This window comes from Malaya genurostris, chromosome 1 (assembly GCF_030247185.1).
Source record: "Malaya genurostris strain Urasoe2022 chromosome 1, Malgen_1.1, whole genome shotgun sequence".
NCBI lineage: Eukaryota > Metazoa > Arthropoda > Insecta > Diptera > Culicidae > Malaya > Malaya genurostris.
Genome location: NC_080570.1, coordinates 130,771,092 through 130,798,849, shown reverse-complemented (window position 1 = coordinate 130,798,849; position 27,758 = coordinate 130,771,092). Strand labels below are relative to the sequence as shown.

The 27,758-nt window shown below is 36.4% G+C and overlaps 1 protein-coding gene across 1 annotated transcript; it reads left to right on the top strand.

Moving 5' to 3' along the window:
- The first annotated feature begins 98 nt into the window (after positions 1–98).
- Positions 99–27,663, top strand: LOC131425792 (O-acyltransferase like protein). Its single transcript, XM_058587952.1, has 10 exons — positions 99–785; positions 10,953–11,099; positions 11,162–11,397; positions 20,894–21,182; positions 21,252–21,436; positions 21,497–22,020; positions 22,098–22,224; positions 22,514–22,703; positions 22,766–22,914; positions 27,183–27,663. Exons 1-10 carry the CDS (start codon positions 455–457, stop codon positions 27,426–27,428), a joined length of 2,424 nt encoding a protein of 807 aa, XP_058443935.1. The 5' UTR covers positions 99–454; the 3' UTR covers positions 27,429–27,663.
- The last annotated feature ends 95 nt before the right edge of the window (positions 27,664–27,758 follow it).

Here is a 27,758-nt window from a genome sequence, read left to right as displayed (position 1 = left end):
ATTGAATACCAACTAGAAGCGCGAATTGCCCTGGGCCTCGGTTTCTTGCAGTACTTTTACACTATGAGGCGTTGCGCGTTGGTGGCACTGAGAAGTATGTAGTCACATGAACGCTATCAAGCCCGCATCAGTCTCTGCTCAACTATTGATTGGATAACGTTCGTTCTGAGCCGCCGCGGAGTGGGTCGCATGTCGAGTCGGGGGAAATCAGTTACTGTCCAAAGGATTTCCACGAGTTCACAGTGCAACTGACAGCAACAAAAAGGACCATCAAAAGTGATAGTGATAGTGAGACCATTCTAGGAAGAATGAAACGATCAAAACCCTCAAAGGGTGCAACATAAGTGTCAATCAGTAATGAGAAGTGAGTATAGTTTTAGAATAGCTGTAATGACAGTACTAATTCTCAGCCGAAAAGATTGAGTGATTGAATGGTCTAGCAGATTATCTAACAATGTATGTGAACATAATTTGCACCATTTTGGGACTCGCCACGTTTGCCACTTCGTCCGTTGGAGAACAGTGTCACAATTCACCGAATCAGTGTTCAACGCAAGTGCCAAAGCTAGAAAATGTTGCTAAACGAAACGGAACACCTGTCAGTACGAAAACATTGGAAAACTTGAGCCCACCACTGGCGGGAAATAAAACCGTTCCAAGTGGAAATTTGAGTGAAATTGATGAGTATTTACTCAGCAGTGTTAGACATAAGTTTCGGACAGAGTTTGCTGAAACGGATACGAAAACGGTTGAAAGCGAGTTGGAAATCGATCCCGAAGATGCAGGTGAGCAATCCTTCGTTAATTATTTTCTCATTATGACGATTTTACTTTCATCCTCGAGAATATAAGTCATAACAAAAGATTTTTCCAAAAATTAAAGATCTTTCAGAACGTCCCACTACGTTCCGGAACGATAACAAAATCCTCCTGCATGTTATGAAAATATTCCAACTACAACAATTTTCACACTTATCACGCGATTTCCTTAAGTGTTAAAGACAACTTTATTTCTATGTCGCATAAATTCCACGAGAATTCGATCGGAATAAAACAAAACTAAACTTGTCAGCAAAACAGAAATCTAGTGTGTAGTGAATGTTGCACCCAAAATTGTTGCTCAGTGAAAGTGGCACCCAAATCGTGGTGGCACCTCGTGTCGATCGTGGTGACATCTGCAAATGTTCGCCACGCTGATTGAGCCAATTTAACACACAGTTCATATGTGAGCTGTTATCTGTGACTTCTCTTTACACAATTTTGGGTTGTTTTGAATTTTTGCTTTCATTCACTCTCTTCAATTTTTGCTTTCATTCACTTCTATCGAAATACGAAAAATGTCCATAATCTACAATATATACAAAATACGAGAAGCAAACTCAGAAAGAGCTACGTTCGATAAGCCAACATTAGATATAGAACATTCAACCTTCAACCTCACTTTTCAGTATATTATTGGGAGTACTAGTTAATTCGATCCGTTTTTTTTTTTTTTTTGAGGTCAAAGATGCATTTATTTCAAAATAAACAAAATTTTACGATTAATCAAAGTATCGTCCATCGCAACTTACTACTTTTCCCCATCTCTCAGACAATTTTCCAATTTCGTCTTGAAAAAATGTCTTGTCTTTTGAGGTGATCCAAATTTGAAGCAATTTCGATGGCAACAGGTTTTTTTATAATAAAATTTTTATTCTTGCCTTTTTGCGTAAAAGCTTTACGTGGCCGATTTGCTTACATTTTTGTAACTTACCATTTTTTTTTTTGCTATTGGATCTCGTTGTCACCCTTTTTCTAGGGGAAGATGAGTTTCCATTTCCATCCAACGAGGATCGGGGGTCTTATCGTAGTGAACAGCTTTTTGGCAATGATTGCCATAGGTAACAAGTGATTTGCACGGAATTCTTGTATCCTGACCGAAAGTCACATAACAATGTAAGTAGGCCTCCTCAAGCGCATGCGTAACAAACGTACGCCATTAAGAATACCGGGGAAAAAATTCTTCCACTTTTCTTTTTCGATAGAGAGAATTTCTCCGTATTGGGACATAGTTTTGCGAATATAAGAATCGGTGACACTTGAGTGAAGATCATGCACACGCACTTCTATAGCATTAACTATCATCCATGTATACTGGAATGTTGTACTTAATGTTCTCGTGCTCCACATAGTGCACATTGTTATTGTCTTTGACGAATTGAATTGCATCCACCTCTTTATAAAACTGGATGTAAACAACATTATTCGTCTTATTGCATTTAAGTAAATGCACACGTTTAATGTCAAGATGCATTTGCTCCTTAAGCAAACTTTCAAGTTCTCGTATCGAAGGTCGAATTTTGCACTGTCTGAAGTCAACAACAATTCTCGGTTAATTTTTCAAAAGGGATTATAAGCAAGTGACAGTTTCTCTCTTTGTTTACTTTCTCTTCTATTAATTACCAAGCGGTTTCCACGTTTATCACTCAACTCTTTGCATGAAATGATACCCGAAACATTCGACTTTCAAACAGAATAATGATACCAAAGAAAATCTTTTTACTCACATCACAATAATCGAAAGAGAGAGTGATTAAAGAGAAACTGTCACTTGCTTATACGCCCTTTTGAAAAATTACCCGAGAATTGTATTCTTTCGTGTCGGCGGTAGCTTTTGTTCGTTTGGTTCACTCAGTTCGAGGTCGTTCGATTGTTCACTACACAATACTGTACTTGGTTTCTTCCGTCCCGAACGTAAGCGATTTTGTTATATCGACTGACTTGGACAAGATGTGAAAGCGAACTGATGCAACAGTTGACCGACCATAGTATGATGTTTTTTCTTCTTGGGAGTATCATAGATTATCCATTGTTCATCCCCAATAACCATTCGATGTGTTCGATGAAGTTGGCAAGCCGATAATATTATGTAACTTTTGAAACTTGCAATTGCGAATACAACTTCAATTAATGTCTAAACGCTCGGAGAAAGGCAATAAGTGATTTTGAAGTGGTCGAATGGACAGTAAAATTTTCAAGTCTAAGTGCGATGTTACACACAAAATACTAAACACTTCGGTAAGTTCAATCAGTTAAACTAACGGATAATTCAGTGAACAAACAGTCTGTGAAATAAACTGCATTCGCCGAAAAATCGGTTGGTTTTGAAGTTTTCCAAAAATTTTAATATTTTACCGTACTTCGGAATCGTAAGGAGGATGTTCGAAAGTAGAAATAAACGAAACGAAAGCCAAATTTCACAAAATGAATGTAACGCCAAAGATTTGCTACATGTAAAGTAATTTCTGACCAGACAGACGATTGACGGATGTAGTGAAAGGAAGAGACGCCAGTCATAAGAAAGCATGAAGAATCAATTCCGTTTTGGCCTGATTTAACATCCAGCCACTTCGCTCGAAACGTGTTATAGCGGTACCGAATCAACGGAATCAATTTTGTATTCAAAATATGAATCCAAATTCAAACGCTAATATTCCAAAACTATCAGAACTGAGCTGAAGTTGGAAAAATTGAGATAAAAGAAAAAAAAACTCTGATTAATTGATTGAACATAATTTGATGGATAGGGTAAAAAATAAAGGTCGAGCTTCCGGGATAGACGACGAAAATGAAAAAAAAAAAAAATTGTAAATCATAACCCAATTGTAGTTTATTAATCTCAAAAGATTGGACGAAAACCCGATAATCGGTTTAATTCCGATTAATAAAAATGTGTTTGTATACACCTTATAGCAGCAGGCACAAAAGTTAAGGAAGTTTGATGCCTGCTGAAATTTTCCATAATGTTTATAACTCAAATGATTTTTTTTACGAAAATAAATATCTTATCAAATTCTTGTGAAATCGAAGATTTGTTTTGTTCCAAATTTTTCAATAGAGACGGAAATTCCAAATAGCACGAGGCAACGACCTAAATCATTCATTCAGGTGCATTCACTGAAAAAATATAATTGCGAAATTATTTTCATTCAATGCAAACGAAATCGAATGAAATGAAACGTCACTATCAGCTACGTATCGCGACATTAATATGCAACTCATCGAACTTCATTTGTGCCCATTTGGGTGTAACAAAAAGAATGACTTGACAGTTTGCACAATGAGACAAATGTATGATTACGTACATTTTCGATACCCTTTGCCGGGCAACATAAACTTCCGGTCGGCTGAACTTCTGATTTTCGCGACGTACAAAAATTCGAGTAACCAAAGTAAGTAGTAAAACATTTACTAATAGGTATATTAACCTTAAGTTGAAAATTAGTCCAAAGCATTTGAAAACATCTTTGTCAGCTTTTGTAATTGATTTTTACTTTTTAAGTTTGGCGGTACAAAAAGATTTTAATGCTGGTTACAGCAGAAGCCCTGCTTTATCGAAATCTAATATTCACTGTAACTGAAAGCATTCGTCTCTTTGCTTTTGCTTTCATTGAAAAGAACACTTATTTGTTCATGGAAATTAATTGTGAACGATTAAAGAACATGTATCTTCATTGACACTCATAATGATTTTAACATGCTGAAACCAAGTGAACAATGAATGCAAATTATGCGCAACTACTACTAATCTCATGACTGCTGAAGGGTATTTGGATCTGATTCTAAATTTCATGACAAGCTTGAACTTGAAGCTTTCCATATGCGTTTCATATTGTGAACCGATAATAAACACTTACTCATCGGAAAACCATGATGAACGATTGCTTATTTTTCATTGAACACAGTAAATTATGAGAACACGCGTACCTTGATCCGGACCACCAATAATGCCAACAGTTGCATCCGCGAGAGTTCACGCTCATGTTTGCTTGTGATTACCCAGAGGAGGAATATGATGCACCAGAGTTTGAAGCACTTTTTGTAGATTAGTTTACGATATTGTTCTGTTCAATTATGAGTATTCAGTATATTTTTTATTGTGAAATGCAAACAAATCAAGAGGAAAATACGAGCAAATTCAAATTAACTCACTCAATTCCGCCAGAATTTCGAACCAATCCGTTGGCAGCAGAGTTTATTCCGAGCCGACTATTACACAGAATTCAAAATTCAATTTCAATTAATAAATGAATTTAATTCCAATCTATAAATGGAAACCTTTCAAAATAACGTGAACAGAATTGTGTTATTCCGGCCATAAGAAGTGTATCGAAAATAAGCTATCCACATACAATTGTGTTGTACGCATGTATTTGTGATGGTTTTTTATGCTCAGATCACAGCATGTTGTGCGTTTGGCTGTCAGCTTTCGTTTGTTTACTTGTTTGTGCGGTTGAAAATTCTGCGTTTTCAAAATGTCGCGTATTTAAAAGGAAGTGAAAATTGAGGTTCTGGGCACATGGCTAAGTGAGAAGGATATTACTGTGCGAAAATTGGCGAAGCGGTTTCATGCCAGTGTTAAAACCATTATTAATAAGTTTGGAGAACACTATTCTTTGGAAGAGCTACCAGGAAGAGGCAGAAAATCCGGTTCTTTCAACGCGATACTGGACCAGTAAGTGGTACCTCGAATCATGAAGATCAAATCAATGTCAATACGTGGTTTGGCCAAAAAAGCAGGAACGAGTGTCGGAATGATCCAGCGTATCAAGAGGCGAAATCACCTGAAGATTTACAAGAAGCAGAAAATCTCGTAACAAAGTGTAGAACAGAAGAAGCGAGCAGCAACAAGGGCCCGGAAATTGTATGTCGTCGGTGGGGAGGATGCGAGTGATGCGGACAGGTCGATTCAAGTGGAGAAATTCGGTCGAAATTTACTGGTATGGCAAGCAATATGTTCCTGTGATTTGAAGTCAACCATTTTCACACTACCGGAAATATAAATGCAAAAATCTATCGATCTGAGTGTCTCCAGAAGAGATTGCTGCCTTTATATAAGAAGCATAGTACACCTCCACTGTATTGGCCGGAATTAGCGTCGGCTCACTATGCCAAACCACTCTCAATTTGGCTTGCGGAAAAGGGTATGAATTTCGTTGAGAAAATATCAATCCACCAAATTGCTCTCAGCTTCGACCCATCGAAGCTATTTCCAGTCTTGGAAATCAAACTAAACTTCATATTTCCATTCTTGTATATTAAACTAAATATTCCAAAAACAGCTAAAAGCACTTCTGATATGTCAGTTTATAATTTCATCTCATTGGATTTTTATTCATCCTATCGTAGGTCCTATATGCATTCTATTAATTAGCAAATGCGATAACAATCGAAACAAAATAAATGGTCCTAATGTCAACTGTGAGAAAACACACGATATATTTAGAACCAGTTTGGAATCAATTCGACTTCAACAAATTATTAGGTTGTTTTCGTTTTCTTTCGTTTTACATTTAAAATTTTACTGTAAGTCATCTAGGGGTTAATCTTAATCAGCCCTTTCAAAAATAAGAAAATATCTTCTTCTTCTTCTTCACTTCTGGTGGCGTCACCTCACTTGAGATGACGCCGATTGATGGCACAGCGATTTAGCTATATTGCCAGTTAGCTTTCGTTTATAGTCCAATGGACTTTCTTTTCACTGGACTACAAGTGAAACCCTCGCTATGTGACAACGTGGAGTCACCGAAGTACGGATGAAAATCCTTTCTTTCTCGCGAAATACTTGAATTTTCACCGCACTAACACGATACGACGTGTTCACTCGTTGAGGGTTTCACCGGAAGTCAAGAAAATATCAGATACACAGCCGATGAAACACACACACCGTTTACACTTGTGCTGGATGTCAGCATGCTGCACTCTTACTAGCCGCCACCTAATTTTGGGTTAAATCCTACCCAAAATCATCTAAAGTGCATCTCCCCAATTTTGGGTAACGAGTGATGACCTCAAAATTTAGGTAAATGTAAGTTTAGTAGCAAGCTACCCATTTTTACCGATCAACTCAAAGTTTGAGTATATAACGACCTAATTTTGAGTAGCTTATAGAAGAGCTTGACAACGAGTGATTTCTCCTCAAAAAATAGGTAGAAATAATTTTCAGTGTGAGGCCAGTATACTGGCTCCAGCACGCTACCAGCATAATGTAAACGCTTGCCAGCTGCTGATTGTTGCCAACATGAAAGTTTTTGATCGTTCTGAATTTCATGCTAGTGTAGAAATTCAAGATGGCGACAGAATAAAAATATTGTACTTCTTGTACGTATTCTATGTTTTTCTCAGTTAAAAGCATTCGTTCGCGTAAAGTGGGTCAATAAAAAACATGAGAATGATGGTTTAAGTATTAAAGGATATATTTCATTGTTATTTATAATTTTTACCAATTTTACTAGCAATTTCTTGCTAGTAAAATTGGTAAAAATTATAAATAACTGCAATAGTGTAAACATTGCCAGCTACTGGCATGTCATCATACTGACACCAGCATGCTGGCAACCAGTAATTATGTCAACGCCACATTCACAGCGTTACACGCTTAGAAAAAGTTACTCAGAGTTTGAACACTAGTTACTCATTTTCAAATGATACATGGAAACGTCAAAAATTGAGTAGTTACCATCAATAATAATGAGTAACTCTTACTCTAAATTTGAGTTTAACGCAAAAACTCGTTTTTATGTTACTATTCGCAAGATCAGACTAAAAGTTGTAATAACCATTTGTAGCAACAGGTTCTATTTTTTGTTAGTGAGATCGCGTATTTCAAGAGTGAGTCGCTTAACACAAACGGTGTTGTGTCTGTAAAAACCACAATTTTTAGACTGTCCTCTTGGTTGTGCCATCGACGCAGTTATTGTGTCCAGAAGGGATCCGTACTGTGCTTCAGAATGGAAACAAATATGCTCAAGTGTGTCATTTATGAGGAACAAGTGTCTGATTGGTGTCTGAGCAGTACTGACATGTGTGTTAAGCTACGATTAACACACTACTCCAAGCGATCGCCGCTTGATATGATATCTCGATGTTAGAAATCAATTGTAAACGGAATAATAAATGAACACAGTATGATTTTTTTTATGTATTGCGTGTCAATTACTTAATATTTTAATACAATACAATCAAAAGAGGAGCAATTTTACGCGAATTTGGTATATGTGGAATAAAATTTCATTCAGAATTTAACTAATTACTCTATTTTTGGCACATGGGCAAATAAAGCATTACTCAGTAAATGAGTAGATTTTACCCAAAAATCGTTTCCAGCGGAAGAGCTCGAATTTGAGTAACTAAGGAGTTACTAAATTAGAGTTGTTCTACTTTTTCTATAGATGAGTGGGATCTTACTCATTTTTGAGTAACTATTTTTAAGCGTGTATATTGACGGAATGACACCAGTGCTACTAGATTTGCTATAATGATTATTTCATTAGTATTCAACACTAGAGTGCCTATAACCAGAGTGACGACATCTCATCCGTAATTTTGGCAACAATTCAAAACATTCCATTAGCTTTACATTGAATTGACAGGTCGTTTGCTCGTTTGGAACTGGGAGCTGTCATTCCAAACGAACAGCTGTCGCCACTCTGATTATAGTCACTCTATTCAACACATATGTACTTTCTATTAATATTAGAAGCAGAAACAGTTTTATTGAAGTATAATTAAACTAATGTCACGAATAGCAAAAATAAATATGTTGATGGTAATTGGAAGAAAAAAAAATTTTTCATAACATTATGAGAACACCTGTCAGCCTTACCTCAGCCAAATGCGATGAAAACAAATCGTAATCCAATATTTCAAGTGCAAATTCTCATCTCATAGTTTTGAAGATGTTTATTGTTTAACAGGTAATTTTAGAAGTTTTCCATCGTTGAAAAGTGAACATTACTAATTATGAAGTCATCCAACATTAAAAAGTGAGGTAATTATGTGAAATAGTGATCATGTTTTGAAACGAATCAATTGGTTCACAAACATGACGAACAGCAAAACTTGAGATGAAAATGTTTTCAAGATTGGAAAGCGACTTTGTTCTAAATGGATAAAACGATTACTAAAGGATTTAAAACCATTTATTTAAACGAGAAAGTTCCTCCTGAACTGAAATTAACATTTTAAAGCATTTTACAGTTTGCTTCAGGTACGTTGAAAAATATGTTTCATGTTCAAAGTTATGAGATAAAGGGATGAGATGGAAATAGGAGCTCAGATGAAATAGGGAGCCGTTAGCCTACACTGGATTAATAAGTCTTTTCATCATTACCGATATTGGTGATTACGTAGAACTAGTGGTCATGGAGATTAGACTCCCGATTTGACAGTAATGGAGTAATCGGTGAGATTGTTCTTATTTTCATTGAATGTTTTTGCACTTTAAGATAAAATCCAACTTTCAATTCTTTGCGAAGCAAAAAACAAAACCAAATTGTATACTGGGGTTAAAACTATTCTAATCGGTAGTTTTTGCTGAAGAAGGTCAAATAAATCGATTCCGGCTATCCTGTATACCGATTTCCGGTTCCAGAAGCACAGAAAATAGTTTTCATGTATAACAAAGTGGAACTCATTCACTTTTTAGGAAATGGCTTGGCAGATTTTCACAAACCTATGTTTAAATAAATTGTCAATTGTGATTGTCAATTCAGGTAAAAGACCAAACAAAATAAGTCCGACTATCCTGGTATCCGATTCCAGAAGCACCTAAAATAGTACATCTGTTTCATTTTGTAGGTTATAACAGTTCGGCTGGAAAGTTCGTATCGTTTAATAGAAACACACATTTTTTTGCCAAAATTCGTTTTTATTATTCAACATAATTGCAAACAGAGGCGATACAGCGATTATAACGATCTTCCAACTTTTCGATACCATTTTTGTAGTACGATTTGTCCTTTGCCTCAAAATAGGCCTCAGTTTCAGCGATTACCTCTTCATTGCTTCTAAATTTTTTACCAGCGAGCATTCTCTTGAGGTCTGAGAACAGGAAAAAGTCACTGGGGGCCAAATCTGGAGAATACGGTGGATGAGGGAGCAATTCGAAGCCCAATTCGTTCAATTTCAGCATGGTTTTTCGTTGTTGTTTTTGATCGATTGTGAGCTCACGCGGCACCCATTTTGCACAAAGCTTTCTCATATCCAAATATTCGTGAATAATATGTCCAACACGTTCCTTTGATATCTTTAGGGTGTCAGCTATCTCGATCAACTTCAATTTATGGTCATTGAAAATCATTTTGTGGATTTTTTTTACGTTTTCATCGGTAACAACCTCTTTTGGACGTCCACTGCGCACATCGTCTTCGGTGCTCATATGACCAGTACGAAATTTTGTAAACCACTTACGAATTGTTGCTTCGCCCGGTGCAGAGTCTGGATAACACTCATCAAGCCATTTTTTGGTATCGGCGGCACTTTTTCTCATCAAAAAGTAGTGTTTCATCAACACACGAAATTCCTTTTTTTTCATTTTTTTCACAATAACAAAAGTAGCTTCACTCAAAATGCAATATCTCACGAACTAATAATCAGACAGCTGTCAAATTTATACACATATCTTTTGAAGGTAGGTACTAACTGAAAATGGTATGGATTTAATTCTAGTGGCGCCCTCTCATAGAAACGATACGAACTTTTCAGCCGATCTGTTACTAGTTGATGCACAAACTTTTTTGTTTCCTTTCAAGAAGCAATCCATCTCACACACCATGATTAAGTGCGATTAATTCAAATTCGAAACCAGAATCCAAGCTTCGGTATGAAAAAAGTAAATGCATAAATCTTAACTATAAATCTCATATTCTCTTCTAATCGCAACCTTTCGAGTAAAATCGTCACCTCTAATAAGTGGAGCAAATGCGTGACACCAAATGTAAATAACGCAACGAAATGACTTTTTATGGAAATTTAGACTCGAATAGATCACCTTAACCGAGACACTGTGATTGTCCTTAACCTACAAGAAAAGCGATAGTAGAACACGTTTGCCATAACTGATTGCCCTAAACACACTTTCATAATAATTTCTTTCATCAATGTTCTCATTCTCTCTCTCTCTTTGTGTCACAGAGTCTATTTCCAAGCTGATCGAGCCGTTTCTCTCGATTCATTCACCGTTCAATCCCGCCTACAGCAAGCAGGTGTCACCGGAATGCAGCCGCGCGGCCAAATCGTACCTTACCGCTCTCCGTGCCATGGAGTTGTGGGCCCTCCGAAGTAAGTACATGAGCTAACCACTATCGAAACGTACGACTGTTTAATACCAACAATCACCGCAGTGCACGACGCCACGGGAAAACTGAGCTCCGGTGTTCTCAATGGAAATATCAATCAGTACGGTGATTACGATCAATGCTTGAACGTTCGTGGAGGCTCGAAAAGCCAAACAGCTCATCTCCGCGGTAGATACTGTCTGGCCGGCATACAACCGAAGGTTGTCTCGAGCACGCCATTCCTCCGGCACATATTCAACTTGGTGCAGTCTCACGGGATTCTGACGAGCGATCTCGGCGATGTAAGTATTGTAGTATCACTTCAGAACGTTTCGTCCAACCCTCCCACGGTACAGGAAAACACATCATGAGAACAATATTTCAACGGCTTTGGCCGGCGTTTTCTAATCCGGTATTGATCATCCCCCAAACATCTGTCATCTGCTACTACTTGTACTTGTTGGTCATAACATAAGATTGATGCAATAGCGGCCTCGTGAAACTGTCGAAGGTTGCACATTTTCAAGATCAATCAAGCCTCGGAGGCTCGTGTGCGGCACCTCGCCCACGTGCAAAATTACTGGTTAGACAACTTGTCTTCAACATGTCATTTGCGGCTATGCAACTAGATATGCATGAAAGCCGGGTTTCTATCACCGTTTAGTTTTCTCGTTCGGGGTTTGGTGCTTCGCGTTGTTTCTGTTTTTGGTAGCAATCACAACAGATGACTAACCGTAATCCAGCACCCGCCACCGTACATTCTACAGGGATAATACGAAGCCGGATAGTGAGGATCAAGTTTAATTAATCACTATTAATAATGATAATAACTGTATGTCTTGCTAATAACACTATGGGGATGAATAACTTCAACAGTGAACCGGGAATTTGCATCTACTTTGAAATAAAATGCTGTTTAATTTCATCATTTATTGAACGATTGATTGATTGATTGATAGACTGATTGATTGATTGTCTATTTGTTTAAACAATCGTTTTTGAAGTTTTATTTCATTCGTGGCTTCAATTTAGAGTTTTTTGATGCCATGGAAATAATATTAATATGCTCGAGGATTAATGATTCGTTATTTAGTTCAGACTTAATCGAGTGGAATGTCTAAAATTTTAATCATTAAGAAGATTGCATATCTTGGCGACTTTTTTCATTCATGTGAAAACTGACTTTTGAACGGAGGCCCGGAGAGCCGTGTGCCATATACCATTCAACTCAGTTCGTGGAGATCACAAAATGTCTGTGTGTGTATGTGTGTTAGTGTGTGTATATATGTATGGCTGTCAGTAAATGTCACTTGATTTTCTCAGAGATGACTGATCCGATTTCCACAAACTCCCTTTTAAATGAAGGGTTTTATGGTCCCATGGATCGCTATTGAACTTGATCGCGATCCGACTTTCGGTTCCGCGATAGGTGAAGTAATAAGTGAAAATTTTTCAATTTCAAGAGTATTTTTTCAAAAGTGATGGCGAAACGAAGTGCAATTTTTGATCAATCTCACTGGTAAATTCAACTCAATGGTAGACCTTGTTGGTTAGTGTTTATATAAATCTACTTTGGGACTACTAGTCCTCGGTTTCAGCTTCCGAACGCACCGATCTCCAGCGGGCTTTTCCATGCTCCCAAATAGGGAGTGTATCGAAAATAAGCTATCCACAAATTTTTCTTTCAAATTATGATAAAAACGATATTTTATTCAAACTATAAATTGGTCCTTTATTGTACGAGGTTCATCTTGAGCATAATGAAAACCGGACGAGATTTAAGTTATTCCTTCACGAATTTTCGATCTTTTGATCGAACGCTCTTCATCAAGTTCTGGACAAGTGTTGCATCGCATTTTTTGGACAATTGAGCCCAATTTTTTTCGAACTCCTGGATGTTCCCAGCTGCCTTACCAGTCTTCTTGAAGACCCAGTAACGTTCGATGGGTCAAAGCTGAGGGCAATTTGGTGAATTTATATTTATATCCTTTTTCGCAAGCCAATTGAGAGTGGTATTGGCATAGTGAGTCGACACTAAATCCGCCTAAGACCGTGGAGGTGTACTATGCTTCTTATATAAAGGCAGCAATCTCTTCTGGAGGCACTCAGATCGATAGATTTCTGCATTTATAGTTCCGGTAGTGTGAAAAATGGTTGACTTAAAACCACAGTAACATATTGCTTGCCATACCAGTACCTTTCGACCGAATTCCTCCACTTGAATCGACGTGTCCGCATCGCTCACATCCTCCCCAACGACGACAGTAAAGTATTGTGGACCTGGAAGGGTTTTTGAGTCCTCCTTTACATAAGTCTCATCGTCCATCAAAACGCATGCATCCGGACAATGCAAAAGACGCGAATACAATTTCCGGGCCCTTGTTGCTGCTCGCTTCTTCTGTTCTACACTTTGTTTCGAGATATTCTGCTTCTTGTAGGTCTTCAGGTGATTTCGCCTCTTGATACGCTGGATCATTCCCAAGTAGCACGTTATGTTGCTGTCCTGTATTTTTCTACTGATTGTGTAATTTATCAAATTAGTTCATATTACTATTGTAGTAACTATTGTGTTATGGAAAAAGCGCAATTTTTCTGTGTTGTGCAACATATCTTTAAGTTCTTCTGTTGTCACGAACATTTATTCACAATTAAACTGATACAAAAACTCATGCATCGATCCCATTACAAATGCAGCAATTAATTCAGCGAAAAATCAATTGTGAACTCAAGGAAACTACAACGAAATGTAAACAAGAATTGAATTGATGTTTACAAAAACATAGCAAACATAATTTTTAATGAATAAGTTTCACATTTGATTTTCAATACAACTGCCCGTAACTCAAACATGGAACTTTAAAAATATTCTGCACATAAATAAATGGTAATACTGCATATTGTAGAATTGATCTTTTATGTTTTAGTAAATAGAAAATCAACAACGAACTGCATTTTTATGGTGAAACATGTCTTTGTACGCCTGAAAATTTCAAGCGCCTTTTAATGCACGTGTTTTGATGATTGCACATCAATTTCTATGAAAATAACAATCTATTATTTTCAATGAATATGATCACGGGAGTGTTTAAAATATGTATAAGAAAGTTATCAAACATTCATACACCTTTTCAGACGATTTTAATCATATTGATGTTTCAATTAATCTGAAAAATCTTGAAATGAATTTTTCTTCAATATTTTCCAATATGGCATCGAGGGTAACAGTGTGTTGAAAAAAATGGTTCACCCAACGTAATGATTTATTTTACCTAAATAAAAGGAAATATGGTTATATTGAAAAGGAAACGAGGTTATATTGAAAAGAGAAATTTTTGTTTTTATTTTTATCAAAACAGCTGTTTTATTTTTATCAAACAAGTTGACTTAAACAACAATACAGTTTAGTCATTCATTTTAGTGAACCCGACATTTGTGATACGCACTGTAGGTATTATTTTGTTGATCCCATGTGCTGTAGTTGCAAGAACAAGTTGCTCAAGCGGTAATATATAACTATGAGAGTAACTATGATAAACTTAACTTTTCGTTCAATATCTTTGATCAGTGATGCCAGGACTGTTCATTTTTTTCGCGAGTTGAAAACCGAATACAAATGATTTGATTGATTTTTGTTTTCATTGCGTATGTAATGCTGTATTTCTGAAACTTTTATGACAATATTCTTATGTCGGCAAGTTTTGCGTTCATTTCAAGCAGATAAATCTGGTACAACTTATTTGCAAGTTTCGAATTGTTTTTCTAAAAATGAAGAAAACTGCACACACTGACCTTAAATTTCATGAGGCAGTTAAGATAATGTGGACTCGGCAGCAAAATAGTTTTCACTGCGGGGTTTTCAACGGCTTATCATTTTTTACTTTTGTGGAGAGCATAATTTTACTATTTTTTTCTTCACAAGAGATATACAGCAATTTCGGCAAATATTGAGTCCGATACAATTATGACAGACAAATTTTTTGTAGGTTGAACAATTGTTTTAGTTACTTCGTTTTTACATGACGATGTGGAAATTTTTGCAGAGCTTCTATAACTGCTGGTGCAACGTGGGCAAGTTGGTGATTTGCTGCACAATTGTTTTAGATATACTGAAAATTGTTCTATAGCGATTTTTTTCGGTATTATCGTAAAACTTAACAGGTATAAGTTGCACAACCGATTTTAATATATTTAAAATATTTTTTGAACATATCTAACATAAAAAACAATTGTAGAACCACTTGAAATTTCAATAAGTTACATTTGCTACTTGGGTTCCGACACTCGGACACACTTTTCTGGCCAAATCACGTTTTAATATTGATTTTTTCTTCATGATTAGAGATACCGCTTTCTAGTCCAGTTTCGGGTTGTAAGAACCGGGTTTTCTGCCTTTTCCTGGTAGCTTATCCAAAGAATAGTGTACCCCAAGCTTATTAATGATGGTTTTAACACTGGCATGATGAATTCCAAGCCGCTTCGCCAATTTTCGCATAGTAATATGTTACCTTTATCACTTAGCCATGTGTCCAGAACCTTAATTCTCACTTTCTTTTCAATACGCGACATTTTGAAAACGCAGAATTTCAACCGCACAAACAAGCAAACAAACGAAAGCTGACAGCCCAACGCACAGCATGCTGTGATCTGAGCATAAAAAACCATCACAAATACATGCGTACAACATAAATGTATGTGTATAGCTTATTTTCGATACACTCCACAGTTTCATTCATATCCGACTTCCGGTTCCGAAATTAAAGGGGGATGAGTGTCAAAACTTTCAAACTGTCATACAAAATTATTCAAACCCGGTACGAATCGGTACGTGCTGATACGGAAGAAGAAAACACCTCCACCTAGCACACAGCGTGCTTTGTTCAATTTATATAGCGTGCCAAATTTAAATTCATATTAACTTGACATAACTGTTTGCAACTTAAGAGGTTATGGTAGTTTAGACTTAAAGGAAGTTTTTGATTTTACTCAAGTTTGAAAAAAAAATCTTTCACAGAATCTTCTAGTGACGTTTTTGAGAATATAAGTAATATGAGAAAGGCATCATTACCGCCACTAGGAATAAAGAAGGTGATCTCGACTAACTGAATCGAATGGTATATGGCACTCGGCCCTCCAAGGCCCCGTTCAAAATTCGGTTCTCACGGTGATGGCTTGTTTCTTTTCTTTAATTCTTCCTGTGTTTTCTGCTCTTGCTTTTGTATTTTCTGTATTGTTTGCTGAACGTCCTGCACCTGTTCCTGTGTTTGTGTGTTTTCTGTGCTTGTTCCTGTACTTTCTGTTTTTGTTTCTGTACTTCCTGTACTTGATTTTGAAATTTATGTACCTGTTCCTGTACTTCCTGTAGCTGTAGCTGTTCCTGTACTGTCTGCACATGTATCTTCTGTACTAGTTTCTCAACTTTCTGTATTTGTTCCTGCACTTTGTATTTGTTCCTGTGCTTTTTCATGTACTATCTGAACTTTATTTGTTCTAATTTTTGGACTTGTTCTAGTACTTTCTGCACTTTATTCCAGTTTTTTGTCACTTTCTGTACCTCTTCCTGTACCTTCTACACTTGTTCATGTGCATTATGTACTTGTTCCTCTTATTTCTGTACTTGTAGCCAACGAATTTTGTACCGTTCAAAAATTATCGTTGGATGCAAATTATTCGAACAAAATCAGAATAATCAAACAACCTATGTAAAAGTCGGTTTCAGAAGAGCGTGGTCATGATTGCTCGTGATCGGTGAAGTAGAATGGTATTAGTTTGATTTTCTCGCACATTGAGAAGTATTGTGCTGCATGTTCCGTCATAAAAAATAAATAATAAATAAATAAATAAATAATGAATCAACCGGCAATTGTTTTTGATTCGATCTGGTCCTAAAAAGACCCAAGCAAAATACAAGCGAAAATCGAAAGAATTTATGAGCAAGCTGGTGAATCTTTTCAAAGTGATGAAAAATGTCGGAGAGTTCCTAAATCTCGGTTTTACCGATGATGTCCGAAAAGAAGCAAAAGTGTTGGTTAGAGTTTATTGTAAGGAACTGCTTATAGCTGTTCCTTACAATGTGAGAAAAACATGCTTAAAAACGTCTTGATTACATTGACATGATTTCGATCGTATCTAGGCCAATCGGTAACGTTTGGGCTCAAATGATTTGGGAAACTTTCAACTTGAACATTTCACTAAATTTGGATGTCGTTTTGAGAAGAATATGCGCCAAAATCTCGTCCAGACCATGCTTTCAAGGTGTCAAGCCATTATTGGTGCTGAAGGTGAATTTATCTGAAAGTAGTCGATCCAATGAAACAATATTTTAAAGAAGTTTCGCCCTTCTTTCTAGCAACAGCGACTATGATCTCATGTACCAGATTGTATTCGCATTTCATCCCAAATTTGATTAACTTATCAAATAACTGTACTTTTCGTAACAGAGTTGTGTGTAGGTTAATCTAATGAAGATCAATTTTATACTTACAATTATGACTACAACTACCCAAAAAAATCATCTCTTCGAATTCGAATGGAATTGCTCCATAAGGTTAAGAGTTAGAGTTCAATATGGTGGGTAAAAATCTAATTCTCAGGAATCGTTACTGAAATTTTTTACAAGTGATTCTCAGACAATCATTGTTCAGAAAGCTCACTGCAGAAAAATTTAATACTGGTTTTTACAAACGCAATTCTCACTGAAACTGATTTTACTTGGCGAAAAATCAGTTGGGAAAAGTTTACTGTCAAGCATTCTGCTCGATGATATTTAACACATGGATCAATAAGTCCCGCGACTAAAGCAGAGATGGCGCTCGTAGTAAACCAGTAACCACGTCTTTCTAGAGTACTAACCTTTGCTTGAAACGGGTCAAAATTTTAAGTCGATCCGACCAGAAACAGCTGAGTTATCGAGGTTGGAGTAAAGTCGTTTTGTAGTTTGTTTGGATTGAAAAATGTTATCCGAACTCTTGTCCATCAAAAGCAACGATTTGTCGGTGGTTCGCCGAATTTAAACGTGGTCGTACCGACACAAATGACGCGGAACGCTCGGGTAGACCTGTGGAAGCCGTTACACCGGAAAATGTGAGTGAAGTGACAAAAATTATAATGAAAGATCGTAAAGTGAAGCTCCGTGAGATTGCTGAGATGACACACTATCATATGGAATGGTATTTACTATCCTTCATGAAAAATTGAGCATGAAAAAGGTTTTTTCCAAGTGGGTGCCGCGATTGCTTTCGATGGAACAAAAACAACAATGAACAAAACAATGAAAACAATGGCGAAATTGAACGAATTGGGCTTTGATCTGCTTCCCCCCCATACTCGCCAGATTTAGCCCCCAGTGACTACTGGCTCTTTGCTGATCTTAAAAAATTCCCCAGGGAAAAAGATTTGGCTCAAATGAGGAGATCATCGCTGAATCAGAAGCTTATTTTGAAGCGAAAGATAATTTTTTTTATAAACATGGTATTGAAAAATTGGAAAAACGTTGGAACCATTGTATCACCCTAAAAAGTGATTATGCTGATGAATAAAAAAAAAATTTGCAAAAAAAATGTTGTTTCCATTGTTAGTCTCGGGACTTATTGATCCATGTGTTAAGATAAAAGTTCGCCCATTGAACATATCTGATATGATTTTCGAAAAGGAGATTTGCAAAATACATGCTGAATAAATTCGCCGATGAACTAATGAAGTGGTGAAGTAATATCATCAATTGAAGCAGCAAGTTCTGTGATTAATAATTGTTATAATGATAATAAAACATTAATAAAAAATAATTACAAAACATGGTATGCAGCTGATTAGAAATATTAGCCAATTTAGCTTGAATATCATACGCAGAAGTAACAAGAGCGCAGGTTATCGCTACGGCAAATCAGAAGCGCCATGCAAATGCAGCGCCTACTGTGTGCTAGAGATATGCGTAACGCTCGTATCCGTACTGTATTTTACAGTATTGTACTGTATTTTGACCCAAATACTGCGTACTGATTTTTACCCTTAAATTTACTGTATTTGGATTTGTATTGTATCTCCCCATTAAAATGTGCTGCATTTTTCAAATCAAAAATTTAATACAGAATTTTAAATTTTTAACGCATCGTATTTCGATTTGCCGCAATACCGCAATATGTTAGAAAGAACAGTGACAATACGTAACGAATATAAATACATGCAAACAATAAATGGATTTGGCTATTTATCTTCTTTTCATTATAAAGCAAAGTTCCTGCATCACATTCCTTTTGTGGAATTTGGCCGTTCTGTTTCAACAGACTCCGCAGCCTTCTCTTAGCGCACAGAATCGTTGCATGGCTAGTATTACGATCGTATTGACACTAAGAATCCTTACAGGTCGGGATTAGAACATACGACAACTGGCTTGTAAGACCAGCGCTCTTATGCAATGAATCGTCAACCCGAGCACTTTTCATCGCGTTTTATTCATTACTCATTCATGTTCACAGCGCGTAAAAAAAACTTTCACTGAATTTTGTAGAAATTGTCACTGCCAAAAAGAAAGAGTACACTAAATCAAAATCATCGTCAATTCTGTACTGTTTTCAATTCATATTGAACTAAAAAATACCTTTAAAAAGGGATATAAAAAGAAAAACTATTGAGATTGCGAAAAGAAATTATCTGATAATTATTCGTTCTTGTTTTTGTTTATGTGCTATTGTTAGATAATATGCGTACTGTAAAGTGTACAGTTTATTAAAATCGATGTACTGTATTTTTTATATTTACGCAATATGTATTGTAATTCGACAAAACAAATATACGAGTCCTGCTACTTCTATAAATTTAATTTAATTCAATAAAATCACATACTACTATTAAAAACATGATAACGATGTAAATGTGGTATTCACAACAGTTTTGTTAGATTGATGTAATGATAGTAAAATACAATCGAACACAAAATAAGTGATTTGAAATCAAAATCTGGATTAATTTTGTTACGCTTTCGATTGCCAAAACTTATATTTGCACTCTAGTATAAATAAAAATGACGCATCCACGTTCAAAATGAGATGAAGCTAAAATAAAACACAGATTAAAAGTTTTGTCAATTTACATCTTTTTTTAACGCATTTGTGACAAAAGATTGAATATTAAGTTACATTATAATTCTTTAACTTTAATATATAGTCTTATAATTCTAATTCATTCAGTTTTACATCTATGAACGTTTTCGATTAAAATTTTCGATTCTACTGATGTCTTTTTTATAGTGCTATTGATTTACATGTCGTGTGAATTTCATTATTTTTGCGATCCTTTAGATCAGGGGTTCCCAAAGTGGTCGATATAGACCCCTTGGGGTCGATATCCTTTTTGCGGGGATCGAAGTAAACGAAAATTGACTATGGGGGTCGACGAGGTATAGAAATCGACCCCCTATTGTTTGAAATATGTTGTTATTTGAAATATTCATGCTGAAAAAGTTGTGTTTATTTGACCATCCGCAAAAATTGGTAAGTATTTTACATCAATATTAAAAAAGCAAGAAAGGAATTTGTTAATGAGGGTCGAAGGCCTAAGTTAATTTTGGTAAAGGGGTCCATGACCCAGAATAGTTTGAGAACCCCTGCTTTAGATCTATGACAGATGACAGATAAGACTAACGGTTCGAAATTCTCTACATTCCACTAGCTTTTGTGAAGCGATGGAACTTTCAACAGACAAAGCTAGTGATCTATTTATTTTCCTTCTACTGTAGCACAATACTTATACCACAACAGCAAATGTAACAAAAAATAATTTCACCATTATTATTCATCATTGCAGCCCGGTCATCGAGTACCACGCTTCTCCACCATCAACTGGGCATTATGCGTGCCGGCCAATTGCACTCCTCAGGACGTACAACTTTCCCTAACCGAAATGCTCAAAGACACCGTCGAAGGAAGCGGTTTACAGCTAAAAGTGAGCGTAGAACCCGAGCTGTGTGTTGTTGAAAACTCTATCTGGGACAATTACTTCACGCCAGCCACGGTCAAAGTTTGGATCTGTTTTCTGGTTTACTTACTGGTAGTAGTGCTTTCAACACTGTACGAGTACAAATCAGAGAACAAAAGTATGTTGAATGGACCGACCCCATTGGAAGTATTAATTCTAATGAATTTCTGTTTCCTTTCCTTCCTAGATAAATGGCTGACTTCATTTTCGCTTATTAAAAACACTCGAACGATCTTCTGTGTCAAGGAGGATCTTAACGATGTGGCTTGCGTCCACGGAATTCGATTTCTCAATGCTATTCTGCTAGTCATTGCCCATAAATCGATGGCGCTATTTTTCAATCCATATGCTAATCGAACGGCAATGAGTGAGGTGAGTTCCGTTTGGATCAATATTGTACTCGATAGCCGATTTTACAGTTATCCTTCTTAGACCCTAGGCCAATCGTGGACGGTAGTCGGACGCGCGGCTTCAATCTTCACCGATCCGTTTATCATGTTCAGTGGATTTCTGACCACATATTCGATCATCGGACGGCTCATGCGAAATCAACGCATCAAGTTGTACCAGGATTACATAGGACGTATTCTCCGGATAGCGCCACCACTGGGAGCGTTGATTCTGTTCTGTACTTTTGTGTTGCCCTTCCTGGGCAGCGGACCTCAATGGAATCTTGTGGTTACCAATCATGGGGACATTTGTAAAAAGTACTGGTGGCGCAATATGCTCTTCATTCACAACTACTTCGGATTCAAAAACATGTGCCTCACCCACACGCATCACATCGGCATCGACACGGAACTGTTCCTGGTGTCACCGTTGTTCATCTGGTTAATTTGGAAATGGCCGAAAAAAGGCGGATTGGCGCTGATTGTCCTAGCGCTGATTTCAACCGTGCACCGATTCTACGTAACCTATAAGCTGCGGCTGTCCAATTACGTTTATTTTGGCACGTCGTAAGTTCACATGGACATCGTATTCCTTTGGTCAATAAGTAACAATTGAAATTCTCTTTCTCTACACACGTTTCCAGAGTCAAACAACTGTTCGACACGGCGGACAACATGTACATTCTACCGTATTACCGGCTCACCGTGTATCTGATGGGTGTCATGTTAGGTTACGCGTGTCGAGTCTACAAATCGATCAGTCTAACGCCGGTAAGTAGAACATTGATCACAGCGAAATGAGCTTGTGGGGGTTTAGCCCGCAAAGTGATTTGCATATGGTTAGTTCCAATGGGAATTTTATGCAAAACAGACAAAAAGACGTCACCCGGTTGAAAAGCACGTTTTAGCCGCAGCTCACGAGTGGTGCCGTTCCACATGACCCATTGTTATGGGCCGACATCAGAGTTTGTTGGCCTTTTAGTGTTACTATTAGAAATCGTAATTGTTATTAGCAAATGAGTGCATATATTTGTGTTTCTTTTTTTTTCTTCATCCACAGAATCAACTGCGTCTGGGATGGTACGCCTGCAGTTTGTTGCTAGCATTTGCCTTTTTTGGTCCCGCCCCCATGGGTTCAATGCACTACGTGTATGATCCTTTGCACGCTGCTAACTATGCCGCCTTTTCCCCAATCGCATGGTGCATCTTCTTTGCGTGGGCTGTTTTCACCTCGCATTTAGGATATAGAAGTACCATCGGTCACATCATCGCTTTGCATAGACGAGTCACTAATTTTCCATTGCACTTACAGATAAATTAATCGATGTGTTCTCCTGGTCAGGATTCCGAGTGACGACGAAGATTTCCTACGCCATCTACCTGACTCAATTTCCCATCTTTTTCTACAACGTAGGGCGAATTCGCAACGCGCAGCATTACAACTTCGTTACGTCTGTTTTGGTAAGCGGAAAGAGATACATTTCAATGATAAATTTATCTTTGTTCATTTCACATGATTTATTTAATTCTTTGCTACCCGTTTGCATGTGCCTGGCAGATTTCCACTCAGGCGCCTTGTAGCGTCTGCCAGAAGGTTTTTGCCGAAATGCTAGCATAATTCCGGCAAGAGTCTTGCAACAATCGTTTTCGGTAGAGAATTTTGCCTAGCGGTTATTAACGGTTCTGTTTCTACCGGACTTTTGTCATACAAGACTGGCAGGATCGTTTTGAATCGGTTCTTGAATTTTTAGTACTTAGTACATGATATACAAAGTTTCTTCTCTCAATATACAATATATCAAATGAATATCAATATACAATATATCAAATGAAGTCGAACGGGAAGGAAGAGTTATCTGATCTGAAAGATGTAACGTGGCGAGAGAACGATGCAATTTTGTCTGCAACAATTTGACAGCACAAGCAGGTACCGGAATGACTTCAAAAGAAAATTACTCATTCAGAAATCGGTGTAAAGTAAAAGACTTTTAACGAAAAAGTTTTCCATATGGTCCGCCCCAGTTTTCAAGCAATGAACTGTACATTTGTGTACTACAATCGACTGTATTTTTTCTTCATTAGCTCCACAGTTCGAGCTGTTTGAATAATGTATTTGAGGTCTTTTTTCGCGCAGTTTTTTTTATACGTTTGTTTTTACGCTGATTTCCGAAGTTACGCGTTTTTTACGCGGGTATCCCAAGTTATGCGGTTCTCTTGTTGTGTCTTAAAAATCCATTAAACGTCGAGATCTGGTGTAAATTCGAATTTTTTTTTTAAGTCAACTCTCTGACAGTGATATTAAAAAAAATTTTGTATTACATCAGATCTTGACGTTTTATGCATTTCTAAGACATTTGGCATCAGAAAAAATTCTTCGATTTTGCAGTTTTCTACGCAGATTTCCGATGTTACGCGGTCTCAAATTATCGAAATTCGAAGTTTTGAAAAAAAAATTTTTTTTTTTAAATTACACCAGATGTCCGCTTCATGAATTTCTAAGACATTTGGCATAAAAAAATCGATTTCGGAAATATCAAAAAAATTTTAAGTCCATGTCGATTTTATTGAAAAAAAATTGTTTTTTGAGATTACACCAGATCTGGACGTTTCATGCATTTATATATTATATTTTGCATTAAAAAATTTGCTTTAGTTTTGAGGTTTTTTTACGTGGATTTCCGAAGTTACGCGTTTTTTACGCGGTACGTTTCTCCCGCGTAAAAAGAAACCTGAGTGTACAATCATACATTTCTACTTACATCTGAGTTCTACTACCCCACCACTTGTTTCAAAAATTTGATCACTGTGAGTAATAGCTCGAAGAACGTGTCTGTGCGAAACGTTTGTTGTACGTAGCTAAATCACATGATCAATATCTCATAATTGTTTAAAGAGTGTATCCAATAAAAATGGCACACTGAAAATCTTCTGCCACTTTTGAACCTCGTGAGTAAAAAAACTTGAAAATTTGAGTAAATTTTATTCATAGTGTATTGTTTACATATGTAAAGTTTCATACACTGATAAAAACTTTGAACTAAGTTAAACCAGATCCTTTCAGCTTGGACAGAAATCAATCTTCATTTCAGCAACGCCATCTCACGGCATCAGATATCATGCCAATTGTATGGGTGCACAGAGCTGTTATTTTGAAGCACACGAATTCAGCATTTTTCTCCCCTACTTCTATGTACGAGATTCGATGCGGACTCGCCTGACGGCGCCATGCTCACCTAATGATGTCTGAATCAGAATTTAATTCCTGAATTCAGTTTCATATTTTTTCCCTAAATTAAGTTTCGGAATTCATTTCTAGAATTCAGAACCTGCAGTCTGGAACTAAATTCAGCTGGAGCTAGATTTTGTAAATGAATTCAGTTCTTTTATTTAGGTTCAAATTCAAGTTTAAAAATCAGTTCTAGAACTAAATTTGGAACCAGGGTTCTGAAAATGAGTTCAGTTCCATAATTTTAGAACTAAATTTATGATTTGATTGTTGGGTCTAAATACCGAACCTAAATCTCAGCTGCATTCTGAGCCTTCCCCAGGTTTCGAATTTAGTTCTTGAATCCAGTTTCAAAATTCAGTACTGGTCCATAATTTTAGTTCTGGTGTAGATAAATAAATAATGGAACAGTTACAAACATCAGATGAATTCCACAAATCAGTTTTTTTACAACCATTAAAATATTCTTAATGGATTATTCGAAGTTTACCTCTACTGAGTGTTTAAGTCTTCAAAAAAAAACTCTCTGTTATTAAATTATATGGTAGAATATGTCTGTCGTCAACAAATACCAATTTAATGCATTTTTTATGATACTGTAAGTAAAATGATGGCAACGATCGACGTATAAGATATAAAAAAACCTGTTTTAATCCACCTAGTGGTGTATTGATGCCTGTCTCATATCAATCATACTATCATATATAATACTGTGGCATTCTTCAAAATAGTTTTCTTCGATTCTTAAAAGAATAACCGAAATCAGTTTGTTTGGCCGTCTACTGATAAAAACTATCAATTGGAAAAGATTTGAGGTCGATTTAGAAAACTTTCTAAGGTCTTTCACCCTTTTCAGTGAAGGTAAACAAATTTTAACACACTTTATCGTATATTTCCGGATCTGGAAGTCGGATCCAGATGAAATTCAGGAATTACGTATGAGACCACAGGACCTTTCATTTGAACTTAAGTTTGTGTAAATCGGTCGCGCCATCTTTGAGAAAAGTTAGAACACATATTTTATTTTTTTGGCACATTTTACCCCATAACTCCGGAACCGGAAGTCGGATTCAAATAATATTGTTTAATGAAATTTAAAATGGTGGTCAATCGTGATCAGTTTTACGAAGATTCTTGCAGCCATTTTGTTCAAAACATTTTCAACTACACAGATCGAAAAAGTCTTGTGATTTCACAATGCGCATAAATGGAGCGTCGTATTTCACACAAATTTAAATTCAAGAACATGTAAAATTGTGTGATTTGAAAATTACACGGCTTGAAATCGAATGAAATTAAAAAAACAAAAGACCGTTAGCAACAGTGCGACTTGAACTAAGAAACATTAGATCACGAAGCACGTCAGTTAATTGACTGAGCCACAGAAGCATATATTTGCATGATGAATAATTGATACATATAAATCCATACAGCGGCAATTGCAAATAACACTCAGATCCTGTAAAACTCTGCACGAATGGAATATTGCGTCATTTGACACGTTAAGTAGTTATAAATTGTATCGGTTGTAGAATTATGTCACCTGTAAAATTCATAATTTTTTCCTGTGTATATACTTGACACTTAGCATTACCGCAATTCGCAGAAAATACAAAGATTACTGAGAAGATATCTATACTTCAATATAACGACCCCTCGAACTTACACTTCATGACATTTACTCTTACCAGCCGCTACCTAATTTTGGGTCAAAACCTACCCAAAATTAACTAAAGTGCATCTCCGCCATTTTAGGTAACGACTGATGACCTCAAAATTTAGGTAAATGTAAGTTACACTCTTTATTCTCATGTACACGCAGTATTTTATATCAACAGGGTTACGCTTGAGACTATACAGGGTATCCGTAATAAAATGGGACGATGGCACAAAAACAGGGACGATATTTATATCAACATTAGTTAAATTCAATCACAATTATTTGCTTTGCCTTTACTTTAAATAAAACATGATTATACGTCCTAATGAAAAATCAACCGAGAAATGTCAAAACTATATAAAAGTACAATACCGACATAAGAAATGATGCACCCTGTACAAGATTTTTTAATATCGTTATATTTTTTTTATATTTTTTGTATTATTTTTTATATATATTTTTTTCTTTTATATTTTTTTAACAAAACATCATCTTTTTGTGAATTATTTCTAGTTTTATCACTATTTAATAACGTTTTATGTCACAGATCTCGACGTTTCATGCATTTCTAAGACATCTGACATAAAAATAAATCGATTTCGGAAATTTTAAGTAACCCTCCTTTGGTGATTGTTCTAATGCCAATTTTAAATCTGGCGCGGCTCTGTTTTCTCTAAATTTAAAACACGACTAAATCACTGCTGCCAGTTTCTTTAAAAGCTTGAACCAATCATAAACTATCCATCTAGAACTAAAACACTTCTAAATATGCTCTTTCTATATAAATCAAAGTTATTTCAAATCAGCTCACAATAATAATTTCAAATTTTATTTTCTTTCCAGCTGGACCTCAACGAATACGTAGTAATTTTCCTAGCATCCTTCATTCTAACGGTTCTTTTCGAGACTCCATTCAGCAACATAAAGAAACTCCTCTTCGACAACAAAAGAACACGGAGTAATGCCAAAGAACTCGTCAGTGCATCACTGAAGGAGCGTCCGGAAGAAGAAAATTCACGTGATATAAACGAGAATAGCAATAAAACCATCGTCTATCCTTCCAACCAGACCAAGGATCTGAACGATTGATATTTAGACAAGCTATTTTGAATGTTTTGCGACATACTGCTTAAGTGTTAAGATAATAAAGAATTAAATTTATTTATACTAAACGAATTCGAACCAACCAAATTGGACTACTAATTTAGAAGGCCCAAAAATAAGGCTCGCCAGAAGATTTACTCAATTGTTTGTGAGGTCGAAAATGAAAATAATGCATGCTGAACGTATCGACCTCCATGAAATCACAAAGCTTATGGGCCAATTAAATCCGCTGTATATATTCGTGACCGTACAACCGAACTTCGCATAAAGGTCTTCTATTACAAACACGTTTTCTTCGAAACTTCGAAAATTAAA